Source organism: Triticum aestivum, chromosome 5A (genome assembly GCF_018294505.1).
Source record: "Triticum aestivum cultivar Chinese Spring chromosome 5A, IWGSC CS RefSeq v2.1, whole genome shotgun sequence".
Lineage (NCBI taxonomy): Eukaryota > Viridiplantae > Streptophyta > Magnoliopsida > Poales > Poaceae > Triticum > Triticum aestivum.
In genome coordinates, this window is record NC_057806.1 from 643,476,523 (window position 1) to 643,492,478 (window position 15,956).

Genomic DNA, 15,956 nt, shown 5'->3' on the forward strand with positions numbered 1-15,956 from the left:
AAATCTTTCAGAATTTTTTGTCCGACATAAATACTAAAAATATGATTTTTAATCAAACAATACATATTTTGTATATTTATATTTGACAAAAAAATCTGAAAGATTTATCCTAGATTCTACTTAGAAAGCTTTGCCACGCTACATAGGTTTGAACTTCAAGATATGTTTTATGTGGGAGAAACAAAAAAGAGAAATGTATTTGCACGGATCTTAAAGCAGGAGATGGATGGCTAGATAGAGAGGGCCTGGGTGCATGTGCTCTAATATATATTTTTGGCCTCAGCCGGGGCATGGAAGAGAGGCACGTACTGTCCATTGGCGTCGTAGGAGTGTGAGCGGTGCCAAACCTTGACGATCTCGACGGGGACGACGTTGGCCGAGCCATACTTGTCGTAGTAGTCGATCCGGAGCTCATGGGGCACTAGTAGAAAAAGGACCTAATGTGAAGCACATTAGTCCCGGTTTGTAACTGAACCGACACTAATGTGACCATTAGTGCCGGTTCGAACGGCTATGCGTTAGTGCCGGTTCGTGTTGAACATTTAGTACCGGTTCATGGTTCGTGCCATGAACCGGTACTAAAGGGGTGGTGGCAGGCTGCCGTCAGGCCAGGGCCCCACAAGCCCCTTTAGTGCCGGTTTAGTACCGGTTTGTGTCACAAACTGGCACTAAAGGAGTCTTAACCTATAGTCCCGGTTGAAGACACAAACATGCACTATAGGCCAATTTTCAAACTCTACCCCCGCCCCCCCCCCCAATCGCCATTTCAGTTTTGAAAAAAACAAAAAAATGATAAAAAACTTTAAAAATTAAAATCCTTCCAGATGTAGTTATGTTACTACATCTACTAGTTAGGAGAATTTAAAAACTTAAATATGGACATGTTTTGCAAAAAAGTGTGATGAAGTAAAACGACTATATCTTGCAAATGATATAATATATCAAAATGTTCAGCACGAAAATCCGCATCCGATTTTGACAGCCATAGGTCGATTTGCAAATTTTTAGAATCCTCAAATTCTAAAAGGAAAAAAAGATATGCTCAAATTTTAGTTTTTTTGAATTTTGGTCCAGCTGTGATCAAACTACTTATTCAAGAAATATTAATGTTACTAAATAATTATTCAAGAATATTAGTGTTACTAAATAATTATTTCAGTTTTTTGAATTTTGGTCGAATCTAGTCAAACTATGGTCAAACTACTTATTCAAGAAATATTAGTGTTACTAAATAATTATTGTTTTTTAGAATAATAGTTTCAAATTCAAACGGTGAAACGTGTGACCTAATGCTCAAGCTAAACTCCCGAGGGTTAATAGGATTGACAGCTTACTATTGTCAGCAAAACAACAAGTGCAGACTTGGAAACTAGGAGGAATAGAACTCCGAAGTTAAGCATGCTCAGGCTGGAGTAGTGAGAGGATGAGTAACCGGCCGGAAAGTTAGATGATTTAGAATGAATGATTCACACTTGAGCAGTTAAGAAGGGTGATTAGAGACTAAATCGTCAAATAATTTAGAAAATTGAAAATAAAAAAAATCAATTTTTTTCCAAAAAATTCAAAAAAAAAAATCTTTAGTACCGGTCGGTGTTAGGTCCCCCAAACCACAGCGCGGGCTCAAGCCACGTGGTGGGTCTTTAATGACGGTTCGTGCAGAGGTCCCCTTTTAGTGCCGGTTGCAGAACCGGGACTAAAGGCCCTTACGAACCGGTGCTATAGCCCGGTTGTGCACTAGTGGGGGATCTCTCTCGAGGGTGCTCCAGCTCAAGGACGACGCGGACGGTGGCGAGGTCGGGCGTCGTCGATCCCTTGCTCCGTGCGCTGCTCGATTGGGCAGTCGCGCAGGGCGGCGTGGACGACGTAGTCGTTCGAGGCGCGCCGGACACCGGGGTTCTCCTCCTCACGCAGGAGCTTCACGGTGACGCCGTCCAGCACAGGCCCGTCCATGAGGGGGCCAAGGTGGCCGACCGCACAGGGGCCCCGGTTGATGAAAAAACGTGACGGTAAACTGTTTGTGTCTATAGTGAAGGTTTGTGACCGCTCTGCGAGTCCTCAGCCGCCGCCTCTCGCGATCTTGCACGCTCCCGTGCAACGAATCCACGATTGCTGGTCTTGTGCAGAGCGCCGCCGGCCGCCGATCTCCCCAGTCTAGCTTCCCTACTTGCTGATCCGTGCTAGCACCAGTGTACCATGCCTGGAAGTGATTCATGTCCTCCGCCCGGCTGCTGGACGCTGGCCTTGCCTCCACTACCCCGAAGAGTAGCTGTCCCTCCAAAGCCAAGAAACACCGGTGCTGCTTGTCGCCTCGGCCCGTGGGAAATTACTAATTTCTTCGAACGAGAGAGGCAAGCAACAATAGAAGATGCATTCAAAGTTTGAACTCACATGCTGTGTGTGTTAATTTCTAAATTGGTGCATTTGAACAATTGACCGATTTGGAACTGAAAAATAAATGTGCGATTGCAGGATTAAACACGAATTAATGCATTTTTATTTCATGTTACAGAAAAATATGATGATGACATCATTTTCGTTGGCGCCCATCAACAACAAAAGTGTCTACACATATGAGGAATGGATGAAGCAAACTATTGATTTGGTATCTTTTGTATGCCTTATTATTATTTGTATTTTTTTACCATGTTTAAGCTATTTGGTTCGATCATTAAGTGTTGAGTTTCAATTCTTCATATACTGTGTGTCGAGAAAATTTATGTATGCTTTGGCATGAGGTTTTCCTTGGATAACTGTGAAGTATTATTTGGCCACTGCAATCGGAGGTATTCTCTGAAAACCTGTTTAGTTATACGATTTTTCAAATTTTAGGACTCTGTTTTGTGATTCGTCCTGGGGCCTCAAATTTCCGGAGACGGTCTTGGTCGAGCACGAAGGGCTGCCGCCCCAGGGCCACCTGCCGGAAGTCGGGCGTGCGGAACCACACAGTCGCGTCGGCGCCGCGGGCGGGAGGGAGGAGCTCGAAGTTCTGCGGGAGGTCGAGGGCGAGGATGCGGAAGACGCGGCGGATGAAGGGCCCCGCGTCGGCACGGCACGGGGACTCCGGTGGGGTGATGTAGGGGTACGCGAGGCGCCGCGCGTAGTACTCCGCCTCGGGGTCAGCGGTGAAGTTGAGGTACGCCCTGATTCTTCTGGCCCGGGGTTCCGTGAGCATCTCCGGCGGTAGGTAGACCGCGGTGACGGCCGGAGAGTTGTTGCCGTAGGACGGGCGCGGGTTACGAAGGTGGGTCGGTCGGAGGGCGTAGGGATCTCCAGCGCCGTCGCCCCGTGCGGCAAGCTGCGGTAGGCGCCGGCCGCCAGCATCTTGGTGGAGACTGGAGAAGGCAGCGGCGGAGCCCGGGTGGAAGTGCTAGGAATTGTTTTTTTAGACAATGCTAGGAATTGTTTTTTTTTGAGACAACCTCGCGAAGCTTTTTATTATGCCGTCACAATGTTTACAGGGACGAAAGAAAAGTCACCCGGATTGCCTAACCACACACGGCGGCCAATCCCAAGTGAAAAAACATGCTTCGCTAAGTTGTGAGCTTCGAAATTCGAGCTCCTAAATTCGTGATTGAAAGAACACAAAGTAAAAGTTTTAGAGTGGTCTATAATCTCACGAATAACAGCACCATAAGTAGCTGCGCTGCCCTTGTTGATATCCTCGATAACCACCTTGCAATCGGAAGATACAAAAATCCTGCGCTCGTAAAGATCTTCAGCCAATGCTAGCGACTCCCGGACTGCAATTGCCTCCAGAGTTGTAGGGTCCTCAATTCCTGTTAGAGTAAAAACGGATGCACCCAAAAACAAGCCCTGATGATCCCTGCAAACTGCTGCAACTGCTCCTCCAGCATGTCTTCTGTTAATCGCCACATCTACATTGATCTTAACCATGTTCTCTGGAGGGGGGATCCAGTGATTCGGTCGGGTCTGCACCTCCCGTGGTTCACTTGTTGGCTTCTGTAGCACCTGAAGATCGCTTATAAAGGAGTTTACAAAAGCATTTGTGGCAAAAGGAGTCTCATGTATATCCTCATGAATCACTTTCCTTCTAGCATACCAAATTGCCCAAAGTGTAATGCCCATCCTTGTAAATTCCTCATGAGATAGAAGATTTTGCATGTTGAACAACCAGCTTCTAGCACTTGTTTTGCATCCCTGCTCATCTGCTCCACTATGGAATCCGGCGCCAATGCCCATACTGACCGCGCCATGGAACACTCGAGCAGCCCGTGTCGCCAAGAGAATGCTAGGAATTGTTGTCGCTATAACGCATAGGTCGTTGCGCATGGGCTGGCCCAAGAATAACGCTCGGTATTTGTTGTCGCTCATCGTCTCCGATTGGGAGCAACTAACTAAGAGCAACTCTCCCCTCAAAAAAAACTAAGAGCAACTCTTTTGCTCAACAAAAGAAACGAATAGCAACTCTAGCATTTCCTCAAAAAAAAAAACTCTAGCAGATCTCGCATATCTCTCTTCCCATAAAATAACCGTCATCTTACGGACCAGGATGAATAATCGTCCCTGCCAGGTTTCTTAGTGTTTCAGCCGTCGGATTTTGTAGCAACAACATGGATACATCATATGCCGATTTGTTGGAGGAGAACAAGGTGAATTTGAGTGATGCACTTGTAAAAAATATGCGGTACAAGTTTACAAGATCTGTTTCGCTGGAGCCCTCGCGGAACCACAAATAATTTTACGGGCATACCTTAAAACAGTTTTGCAGGACAGGGATATGCGAGATCTGCTAGAGTTCTCTAAGGCGTATCCCATGCAAGAGCCCCTCAAGGGTCACTTTTGGTGGGCTGAGAGCGCGCCACTTCGCGCTCTCGGCTGCTGCCACGTGTCACGTGATCAACACAACTCAGGATTTTTTTTATTTTTTTATACGTGCTTTCGGGGTTTAGATGGTTTTTTGGGGGGTTTCGCCCAGTTTTCTCTAGATTTTTGAGAGAAAAATTCAGGGGAAAAAGTTGCTTGAAAAAACACGTTTTTTTCATGAGAGGCATAAATTTTCATCTCATGGAGTCATATATTTGCTTCTGCGAGAGACACAACTGTATCTTTCAAAAAGGAGAAAAAATAGTTTTTTTCTTTCATGAGAGGCCTAGCCGTGCCTCTCGAAAAAGGGGCGTACTACGCATCCGCCGGCTGATCTTTTCAAAGGATCGGTCAGGGCGCGAGCCGTCCGATTGTACGACACGATCCCTTCAGTCGTTTCTCTTTCTTATTTTTCTGCAACAAGACCCTTGTTGCAAAACCTCTGTTGTAACATGACCTTTCTTGCAAAAGCATGTCTGACCTTCTTTTGTATTTCTGCAACAAGACCCTTGTTGCAAAAATTGCAACAACCTCTCCAGCCTTGTCTCTGTATTCCTGCAACAAAACCTTTGTTTCAAAAAAATTCCAACATAAATCATGTTGCAGAAAGCTCGTCGACGCGTTGTATTCCTGCAACAAGACATTTGTTGTATTTTTTTGCAACGGAGACCATGTTGCGGAAACTTTTCGATGCGTCGTAGTTGCACTAGCTTCGCCGCTGTTGTTGCAGAAACATAGTTACGGATCTGCTCGAGCCCTGATTGTTGCAGAGCACCGGTGGCCATAGTAGCTAAGCACCGGCCTTGTAGCACTGGCGAAAAGCTTCATGGCAGAGCGGCCTGACGGCGCAGCAGCGGCTCCTAGCACCCGCGAACAGCTCGACCGCGTATGCATAGATTGGCAGCTTGGGGCGCCATGGCTTGCTGCAAAAAGAGAGGAGTGGGATGAGTAAGGGCTGCTTGCTGAAAGGGATGAGGAAAAGCCATGGTTGCTTGACTGCAAGGAGCTTCGTGCGCGAGGAACAAAAAGATTTATGCAGTGACCTGAGAGATAGAGGAGAGCGACATGAGATATTTTAGGGAGAGGAAGAAGCCTTTTCTCTAGAAGAGATAAGCTTGAGAGGAAGACGTGGGCCAAGGTGGCACGTGGCAGACAATAGAGACGGTTGACGTTCGCGTGAGATCCACCAGCGGAAAGGAAGTGTTTTCCTTTGAAAAAGAAGAAAGAAAATGGTACAATTCACCCGACGGATAAAGCTGCGCACCTCGACCGCCTTTGAGGCCGTTAGATCTCCTTTTGATTGAACGGCGGGCAATCATCTCCGGTCTTTGCAACTTGGCCCCTGTTGCAAAGCAAAAAATGCAACAAAGTGCTTATTGCAAATGTTGTTTGCCACGTCCATCACTCAACCAGTCTTGTCCACGTGCCACGCGTCTCCCATGGGTCCCTCTCCTCTTCTTTATCTCATATCTCCTACACATCAAATGTGAGCCAATCATTTTTTTAATTCATCTTTTTCTTCTTCCTCCAATTCAACGCATCCAGCACATGATGAATCATTCTTGCCGTTAGCATCCCCCTGATGCGCCACCACGAATCAAGGCCTTCGCCTCAGCGCGACCTCACCCACCCTCCTTCATGCCCGATGGCAGTCACGCCGCCCCTGCTAGCCCCACGTCGGCGACCTACATGCTCCAGGCCGACCACTAGCTACATTTGCATCTTACTCCACGCCTCCAAGTCCCAGCTTCCAGCACCACTATGACGCCGAGCAAGAGGTCATAAAGAAGTTTCTTCAACAACCACGTTGTTGCAAATTGCGGCAGCAAAAGACAAAGGGGATTTTACTTTCTGCAACAAGCCTCTTGATGCAGAGGGTCAAGTGCAACACTATGTTTGTTGTAAAGGGGACAACAACGAAGTTTTTTTCCTGCAACAGAGGTCTTGTTTCTGAAATACATGCCTTGTTCAAAGAAAAACGGTTTGACGGGAGCGCAACAAGGCTCGTGTTGCAAAGTGTCGAGTGCAACACAAGCCTTGTTGCAAAGGCTTGCACACGCTCACAGGGAGAAGATCAGACGGCTACCGAGCTTGCCATCCAACGGCTAACAAGGCGATGTATCTTCTCTAAACATCATCCGACCGATGCGTAGAAGGCCCCAAAGAACAAACATATTTTTTTTTTGCTTCCATGAGAGGCAAATATATGCTTCTGAGAGTGTTCCTCTCAAAAAGGGAAAACACGTTTTTTGGCTTTCACGAGAAGCATTTGCTTCTTGTGGAGCCACAGATTTGCTTCCATAATAGGCACAACTGTGCCTTTCGAAAAAGAAAAAAAACATGTTTATTGGTTTCACAAGAGGTACAAATTTGCTTATTGTGGAGGCATGATTTGATTCCGAAGAAGCACATTTGTGTCTCTTGGAAAGGAAAAAAAGAGAGAGGGGGGGGGGGGGGTGTTGCCGGCTACGGTTTTTTTCTATCTTTTTTCAGTAATATCTTTTTTTTGTCAAAACATGTTAATATGGGATCTAGTTTCAAAGAAGCGTGGAGTCCAACGGTAAAAACAATTTGATATTTGGGCGCACGATTCAAGAGATAAAACGTTAAAAAATGAATCTATGAAAAAACTCCTAGGTTGCCACTTGTCAGCCTCTGAGGAGGTGGGAGTGACATTTGTAAGGTACCTCTTAACTACTGATTTCGTTGATTGCTTTCTCTGTCTCTCTTTTTTCTAGAAACCATTAGAAAAACTAGTAGATCCTGTCTCTCTTTTTTCTAGAAACCATTAGAAAAACTAGTAGATCATGTCTCTCTTTTTTCTAGAAACCATTAGAAAAACTAGTAGATCCTGCTCGAGAAAAAACAGGCTACCGGCTTTTGATAGATTTGAAAATTTCAATCAATTCAAAAAAAACTTTTTAAAAACTATTTACAAATTCAAAAAGAATTTCTGATCTAAATAAAATGCTCATGAGTCAAAAATATATTCACAAATTTAAAATTTGTTCATGGTTCTTTAAATATGCCCACATATTAAAAAATGTTCATCAAATTATAAAAATATTCACAAACTTAAAAAATATTCACATTCTATAAAAAATATAAATGTAAAATAATATTCCCCAATTTAAAAAATAAAAAGAAAACAAAACAAATACCACCATGTACGCGGTGACACGGCCCAAAAACACTCGGGGTAGCGCTCCGTCGCGGCGTCTTGGGTCGAAGCCCAATGTGGCCGTGGTATGCACGGAACCACGTCACGTGGCCGTGCTTATCGTAGCTAGTTAGACATATAGGTTTGATTTGATGTGAATGAACTGGATGTGCATCAATGAAAAGGATCTAGATAGCTAGATAGATAGGTTTCATTCGTTGTAGATAGATACTAGAGTGTACAACAATATTGATAAAAAAATGTTATGGATATGAATTGGATATTTGTTTTCTTCATATGTGTATGCATAGCATTTTAGAATTTGTATATGTCGAGAAGAGCGACTGTAGGAGTCATATCCCATTAGAAACTTGATTATAACGATGGATATACATGTGTATCGTCTTTTGTAATCAATTAAAAATATGCTATCTTCTTATGCCAGAATATGCTTAATTTATTTTTACATATTTTACAGATGGATGGTGGTAGGGGGTGGAACGGGTTCATCAATGCGTTAGCGCTTGACAATGTTGTTCTGTTGGCCAAGATGAAGGAGATCGCCTCCCGTTACGACAGCAACATGGCCATGGTTTGGAAGGCTGCAAGCGTGCCGTGGGGTACCAGTGTACCACAGAGCACGAGCGAGACCGGCTTATGGGGGTGGATGGTATTTGGAAATGAAACACAAGTATGAAGACTATATACCACTCTATCATGCCCGTCAATGAGGCCCCGAATGTGGATTGGCCTAAGCTGGTGGTGTTGTCGGCTACCAACGTGGAAAATTCCCTCTATATCCACGAAGAGGGAATGCCCTTTCCCGCACCGCACCCCGCTTCCCTAGAGAAGTGGCCGTATTATAGCCCTGCATAGCATGCTATTAGTGTTTTTTTTTGCGAAGGTGTCTTATTAATTTCAGGGTCCACTTGTGGATTCTCGTCGTATGTTGAACTATCATTTTGGTTGTATGACTATATTGCTATCTAGCTACTGATGGAATGCTTCGTGTGATCCAACTAATGCTTTTTACTTATATATATTTCGCTCAACTTTTTTTTTTAGAAAAGGAGGATGATCCCCGGCCTCTGCATCTGAGAGATGCATGCGGCCACTTTATTTATTATTCTCGAGGACCTTACAAAGTATTACAATAATATGCCTGAATTCGTCATCTTGGCAACATATGCCGCTACTCCTATCCAAATGATGAAGGCATGCTAGCTGGGCCAATTCCCCGACCACTCATCTAAGCCTAACATCAAAATGATGAAGGGGTGCTAGCTGGGCCACTACCCAGACCACTCACCTAAGCCTAATATCAAAAGCCGGAAGCCCCAGCTGAGCCACATACCGGGTCTGGGGTATAAACCGGTCCGACGCACTCGTGTGTCGTCGCCGCCATTTTCCATAGGTTCGTCTTCAGAGCAAATATTGAGGCTACTACTGTCTATCATAAGATATCTCGCTCAACTCATAAGATATTTGCAAGTGCAGTCACGACTACTGTCTATCACGTACGTACGTACTCCGCAGCCGGGAGGGAGACTAAGTAATGGACAAGAGAAACCGGTCTTGATTACACCATGCGACTTTCATGTAATATTTATTTTGAAACTTGTGAACATTTTTTAATTTCATGCCATAGTTGATGATCCGAAGGAGCGAGGTATTGCGGTAGGGAAGCCATGCTTGCCAGAGGGAATCCTTCATGCATTTTTCTATAGAAAAATTATTCCCGCATTCCTTCATACAAAATCTTCAGTCAATTCTTCATCAGCAATCGTGTACAAACTATCATTTCAACTATTTTCTCATAGTCAATGGCAGAAGCAGAGAAATCAGGTGGCTCATGCTCTCAACGATCTCATATTGCATATATATGTGTGATGGATTATTTGAAATTTAGTGTTTAGCATAGATTTCGATTTCTAATCAAATTGTTTTTCTTGTTTCTAACTGGTTCCATTTATATCTAATTTTCCTCTCAAATGGCCAAACCACTAGTACCCAAGTGGTTTATTCGATAACTGGGAGGGGGAGAGGGTCCAACGAGAGTGAATAATTTGACATGAAGAAGAGATCCGAATATCACGCGAACTAGAGTGAGAGAAAAATAGCCAGGAGTTAAACGTCGATGTGTTCAGGGTCCGAGAAGAATTCCCACGTGAGAGTGAATAAATCATCATTTGCTTAGTTTCCTCAGTCACAACCAATCCTTTGACTAGTACGTACTACAGAGTTAGTGTTATAGCCGAAATGAGAAAAGTGGGACCCCAATCCCATGGGGGCCCTGTGCGGCTCCGCACATGGTACACATGTGCATGATGCATGCTTGGATAGGAGGGTCTGCATGAGAAGGTGGACGGGGAGGGAACGGAGGTGGCGGCGGTGGCTGAGCTCATGACGACGAAGGACAATAATGACACCGTGAAGTTTCCGAAGGAAACCATGCCTAACTGCGCCTAGGAAACATATACTCCACATTCCCTGACCAAAAATGCTACCAAACGTACGAGGCTTTACGGGAATTCAACGTGCTCCTTCAAACTTAAAAAACATCCACCTTGAATTTCATGGGGGTGGGCCACCTCCCCAACTAACACCCAATGAAAAACTGTCACATTAAGTTGTTCCGTAACAACCCTGTAACCCCCCCCCCCCCCCCCCGGCGGTATCCCCGACCGCGGGAAGGATCATGCATCTCAGATAGTCCTGGCCATGGGAAGCCCGGCCCGGCCCGACCCGGAAAAGCCTGACCTGGCCCGGCCCGATGCTGCTTCCGGGCTGGGCTCAGGCTCGGGCCTAGATTTTGAGCCCGACGGTCAGGCCGGCCCGGGCCCAGGCCCGTCGTTTTTGCACTTTTCTGAAGAGGCCCGGCGGGCTTTTGCGTGTCCGGGCCAAGCTTGGGCCTAAAAATCAGGCCCGATGGCCGGACTCGGGCCTAGGTATTTTGCCTCGGGCTTGGCTAGGCCCGGCCCGAGGTTTGGCCAGGTATAATCTCAAATAGGTCTAGTACTCCAAAGCATTAATTGTACATTATCTCGAAGTCAACGACTTATAAAGAACACTGTTCATGCCAAAAGACCCCCCCTTCCTTCTACGTGCATCATTATAACACACCATGTTTCAATTTTTGGATTTTCCCTTGGGCTTTATTTCTTTTGATAATCTTCCTTTCAATTTAACTTGATTTAATTTGGCATACCTTCTTCTGGCCATGAAGTCAAATTAGGCATCTCTTCTCCTGCCCAAGACAGTTAACACACTTCTTTTCCAAATCCCACAACCTTGGGATTATATTTATTTTTATTATTAAAAGGAATCAACTATTTTTCTTCCTTCGTGAAGGAGCTCCAATTTCTTATTATTGGAAAGTTTCAAGAATATTTATGTGCTTCCCATGATCGTGTATAACTTAATTATGAAAAAAATATAAGTTCAATATTTTCTCTAGAAAATTTGTTAAACTTTCTAGAAGATGTAGGGATAATTGTTTTTTTCTAGGATTGAGAATATGCACCGCCTTTATGAAAAGCAAGATGAAGTCAATATCTAGAAGAAGTAAAGTCCATAGGATGTGGAGAAGATAAAACACCTTGAAAAGACTTCATTTAATAAATGCCTAGCTTAAAGGCATTAAAGTAAGTGCTTGTGGAAGGCACCCCATAGTTATCGTTGTGTCTTATGTAGATTTTTTTAATGTTTTCCTTTTAATAAAGTGCCATGAATTTCCTTTAGCACCGCTAGTTTACAAATGATTTGTGTGTTGTTCTGAAGCTCCAATTTTATTCTTATTGCGAAAGAAATAAAATCATGAAAAATCCACACAACAGAAAAATATATTTCTATTATTTTTCTAATTGTTTCAGATTTTTTTTGAGTTACGGAGGCTCTATTAATAACAACATGTTTTGAAATTTTCTTGTGCAGCTTGTCTTATACCTATATGTTTTCAGAGTTTTTGGTTTCTCCTGGATCAAGATAGCATATGCTTATTTTAATTTACTGTGGTCAACACTATACAATATTGCCATGATTTATATATGTAAAGTAGAGCTCTTAGAATTATTTATGTACTAACTAACTCATGGTCCCGTTTAATGGCTTCTTTGGTTCAAAGGAAAAGAAGAGGAAAACCTAGATTTTTTGGCACTATTCATGCCTTCAGTTCAAAGGAATGGGGCTATTGAAAAATAGAGGAACTTTTAATTTCAAAGGAAAAAATTAGGAATTCTAACATCCACTTGGATCTCTTTTCAAATTCCTATATATGAAGAACGAGACCAAGATGTGTAGTGGCATAATAGCATTCTAACTATACGATTTCATGTGGTTGACATTCATCTGACCATGTTTAGTAGGATTCTTATGTTTTTTCCAATCCATGTGAACTAAACACCCAAGTTCATCAATTCTCTGTTTTGTGCATACATTCCTATCATGTTCCTGTATTTTCCCTATTCTCGAGTTAGAATCTCCAAACCAAAGGCTCTAAGTTTTATTTTTTGATAAAAAAATTCTATCTAGGAGAACCATTGATATCAAGAGTAAAAGTGCAGGAGAGCAAGAGATACAAGCTTGAGGATGCCCATGCCACCCCTAATTTGTTTCCAAGAGGATTCAAAAGGCTAATGCTCATGGAGTTTGCTGATATAACATCATCTAATATCTATTTTTTTAAACCAGTGATAAACTACCAAAAATTTGGCAAAATATTCTCATATCATGTACTAATGACATATATTTCATAGACATGCAGTGATGCAAGTCATGAGAGGCCATTAACCTGGATTAATCCTGCAATAACCGCCTGGCCGAACAAGGAGTCCCGCCACAACCAGCTAGAGAACAAGGGTCGGTCGACCGATGCCACAACCATGCGGGCTATACAAACGCGTTCATGGTAAACCTTTTATTGGTAGTTTAATTTTTTGAGCAGTCTGACAAATAGATAAAAATCCAGTGAAAATGATTTGTAGAAAATAATGGAACAGTTTCTCCAGAATTCCAGCAAAGAAAATGACAAAACTGGATAGCATGGGCCTGCCCCCCTGCTATTGATGATTTGGGCCGTTAGTTGGGCTATTCTGAAGCTCTTCCTTCCTCCCGCCCGTGTTGTTCCCTCCAAAACCAACCGACCACCAACCGCTTGAAATCGATCGGTTGCAGCGGGCGCTCTGTCCGTCGTCGTCTATATAGCTAGCCTCCCTCGCCTCGCCTTCCTTCCATCCTTTCTCATACGTAGCTTCCTTCCATTCGCCCTCCCCCTCTCCTCTTCATCTGAGCGCACCAGCGGTGGCGAGATGGCCGACAAGGGGAAGGGGAAAGCCGACGCCCGCTATAAGCCATGGCAGTGGCGGCGTCAGGGTGCAGCGGGGACGGAGACTGAAGCCGTAGACGACACTGCCGGTACTTCGTTTCTTGCAGCTCCCGGTGGCGGGGGCGGGTCGGGGCACTCTCAGTCGCAATGGAGGCTACCGACGATGACGACGCTCCAGGAGCCGCTGAGCAATCAAGGTGCCTTCTCGCCCCTCCCAAGAAAATGGCAAAATTCTTTCTCTCTGCTTGTCCGTGGTCCGTGCGGTTCTTGGTTCTTGACTGACGCCGGAGTTGGATTTCTTGGTTTCTGTTGTGTAATTGTGGCTGCAGCCGGTGGGAGTCTGCCCTTCGGCGGCCAGAACCAGATCGCGAACCCACAGTTCGCTGGAGGTGGCGGCGGGGGCGGGTCAGGGGCGGGGTTCAGGGGATTCTCTCAGTTTGGTGTGTTCCCTTCCCTCCCAACCCAAGAAAAGCGCAAAACTCTTTCTCTTTGGTTCCTCATTGACGCCGGCCGGAGTTGGATTTCTTGGTTTCTGTTGCGTAATTCTCTCTGTTGCTGCAGCCGGTGGGAGTGATGGAATTCAGCGCTTCTTGGATTCTAACATCTGTGAGATTAAACCTTGGTTTGTTGCAGCTCATGGGCACGCGGGATTCTCTCAGTCGCATTCGAGGCCACCGGCGGCGATGCTCCAGCCAACTCTGGGCAATAATCCAGGTGTGTTCCCCTCCCAAGAAAAGCGCCAACTTCTGAAGTCCGACATTAATTTCTTGGTCTCCATTCTACTGGGTAATTCTTTTGTAGCCTACACCGGGGAGGCTTCCACGGCGGCAGCCCATCCGACTGGACCGGTACGGGAGTGCACTATTTGCAAAATGCCCACAGCAGGGCTCTGGACCGCGACGACTGTGCAAGGTACTACACGGGTGGGAACCCCGCTGCCCCTGTGCGACGCTTGCCACAGCAAAATCTTCAGCTGGGACAGGCCTCTACAGCATCTGCACCAATATCTTGCCACCACAGGTGTGTTGGGTGCCCAAGCATCGTCCTCGGCTCTTGCGTTGGTGCCGGATCGTACTAACAGCTAGCGGTTTCTTGCAGCTGTGGGTCGCGGCGCTGGGTCGATACATTCGTTTCTTACAGCTATCGGTCGCGCCGGCGGGTCGGATCAGGGGGACTTCGTTCTGGCGATGAGGTTGCTCCCGCAGCCGCCGGGCGATCCAGGTGCGTTCCCTCCCAAGAAAAGCCCAAAATTCTCTCTCTCTCTCTCTCTCTCTCTCTCTCTGGTCCGTGCGGTCCTTGGTTGGTATTCACTGACGCCGGAGTTGGATTTCTGCTGTGTGATTCTTGCGTTGCAGCCGGTGGGAGTGTGCCCTTCTTCGGCATCGGCGTGCCGAGCGGCTACGTTTTCTTCTCCGGCGGCCAGAACCAGATCGCCAGTTCCGACGGGGTAATTTCAATTCAATTTTCGATGCACACTACATTAGTCACGAACTGCTCACGATTCATCGACGTGCGGTGAAGTGAACTCATTGATTTCTTCTTTGCAGCTGGCGCCGGCACCGCCACAGTCTGCAATGAGCCCATGGTGCGTTGTTTGCAACAATGCCGCGGGGGCGCTTTGGGACTGGCTGCCCATCTGCAAGGCTTGCTACCACAGGGCTCGCTACAACAGGGAGTTCTACAGGGCTCGCATGCAGATCGGCAACGCCAGTGCGGCCCTGGCTCAGGCCCAGGCTCAGGCTCAGGCTCTGGCTCTGAAGGATCGGGCTTATCAGGCTATGGCTCAGCAGGCTCTGGGTCAGAAGGCTCAGAAGGCTCAGGCTCAGGGTATTGCCATTGATCAGCAGCGGCCATTGATCACGCTCTACCCCCGCCACGCCCCGCGACCAAGTGGATGCCGTTATTGCGGATATCGTTATTGCGAGCAGACCACGTGCGAGACTTGCTGTAGATTGATGGAACTATAAACTTGAGTAGATCCATCGATGAAACTATAAACTTGAGTAGATCGACGGAACTATATATATACTTGTAGGACTTGATTCCTTGCCACTTAGTAGATGAAACTATACTTGCTGTGGATCGATGGCATTCCTTGATCTTTTCCTCTTTTCTGACGCTTTTAGTTTCGCCTGCCTTATTTTAACTGATTTTTGGCTCTTCCTGTTTGATTCATTTACTTTCAGTTTAACCAAATGACTACTCAGTTTAAGTGTCCTGTTTAAGCTTTTATCTCTCTAAATGAAACTATATCACAGATTTTATCAGTCCTTTTATATCTTTCCTGACGCTTTTATCGTCCGTAAATGGTTTGGCTGTGGATGCTTTAGTTTTGTCTCAAGTGTTTGACTTCCAGTTTAACAGAATGAGTAATCAGTATTTAGTTGCTACTGTTCTGGTTTAAGCTTACGAGTGATGATCATTGTAAATTCTACTAGTAATGTGCTATGGCCAAAATATATAACAGATTCTAGTATTGTGCTGTAAGTCATTCAGCGCGGAGAATCAGGCTGTGGATGCTTTGGTTTTGCCTCCTATGTTTGACCAGTTTAGTTTCAGTTAAACCGAATGAGTGCTCGAAGTATTTAGTTTCAGTTGTCAGGACACTAGTTCTCTGAACGTCTTGTCTCTGAACATACCTGAAGAAAT

General features: G+C 45.4%; 1 protein-coding gene across 1 annotated transcript; it reads left to right on the top strand.

Moving 5' to 3' along the window:
- The first annotated feature begins 13,725 nt into the window (after window positions 1–13,725).
- On the top strand, window positions 13,726–15,389 carry LOC123108142 (uncharacterized). The gene is made up of 6 exons (XM_044529984.1): window positions 13,726–13,747; window positions 13,941–14,021; window positions 14,109–14,327; window positions 14,406–14,528; window positions 14,663–14,754; window positions 14,855–15,389. The coding sequence occupies exons 2-6, from the start codon at window positions 13,991–13,993 to the stop codon at window positions 15,272–15,274; spliced, it is 885 nt and encodes a 294-aa protein (XP_044385919.1). The 5' UTR covers window positions 13,726–13,747; window positions 13,941–13,990; the 3' UTR covers window positions 15,275–15,389.
- The last annotated feature ends 567 nt before the right edge of the window (window positions 15,390–15,956 follow it).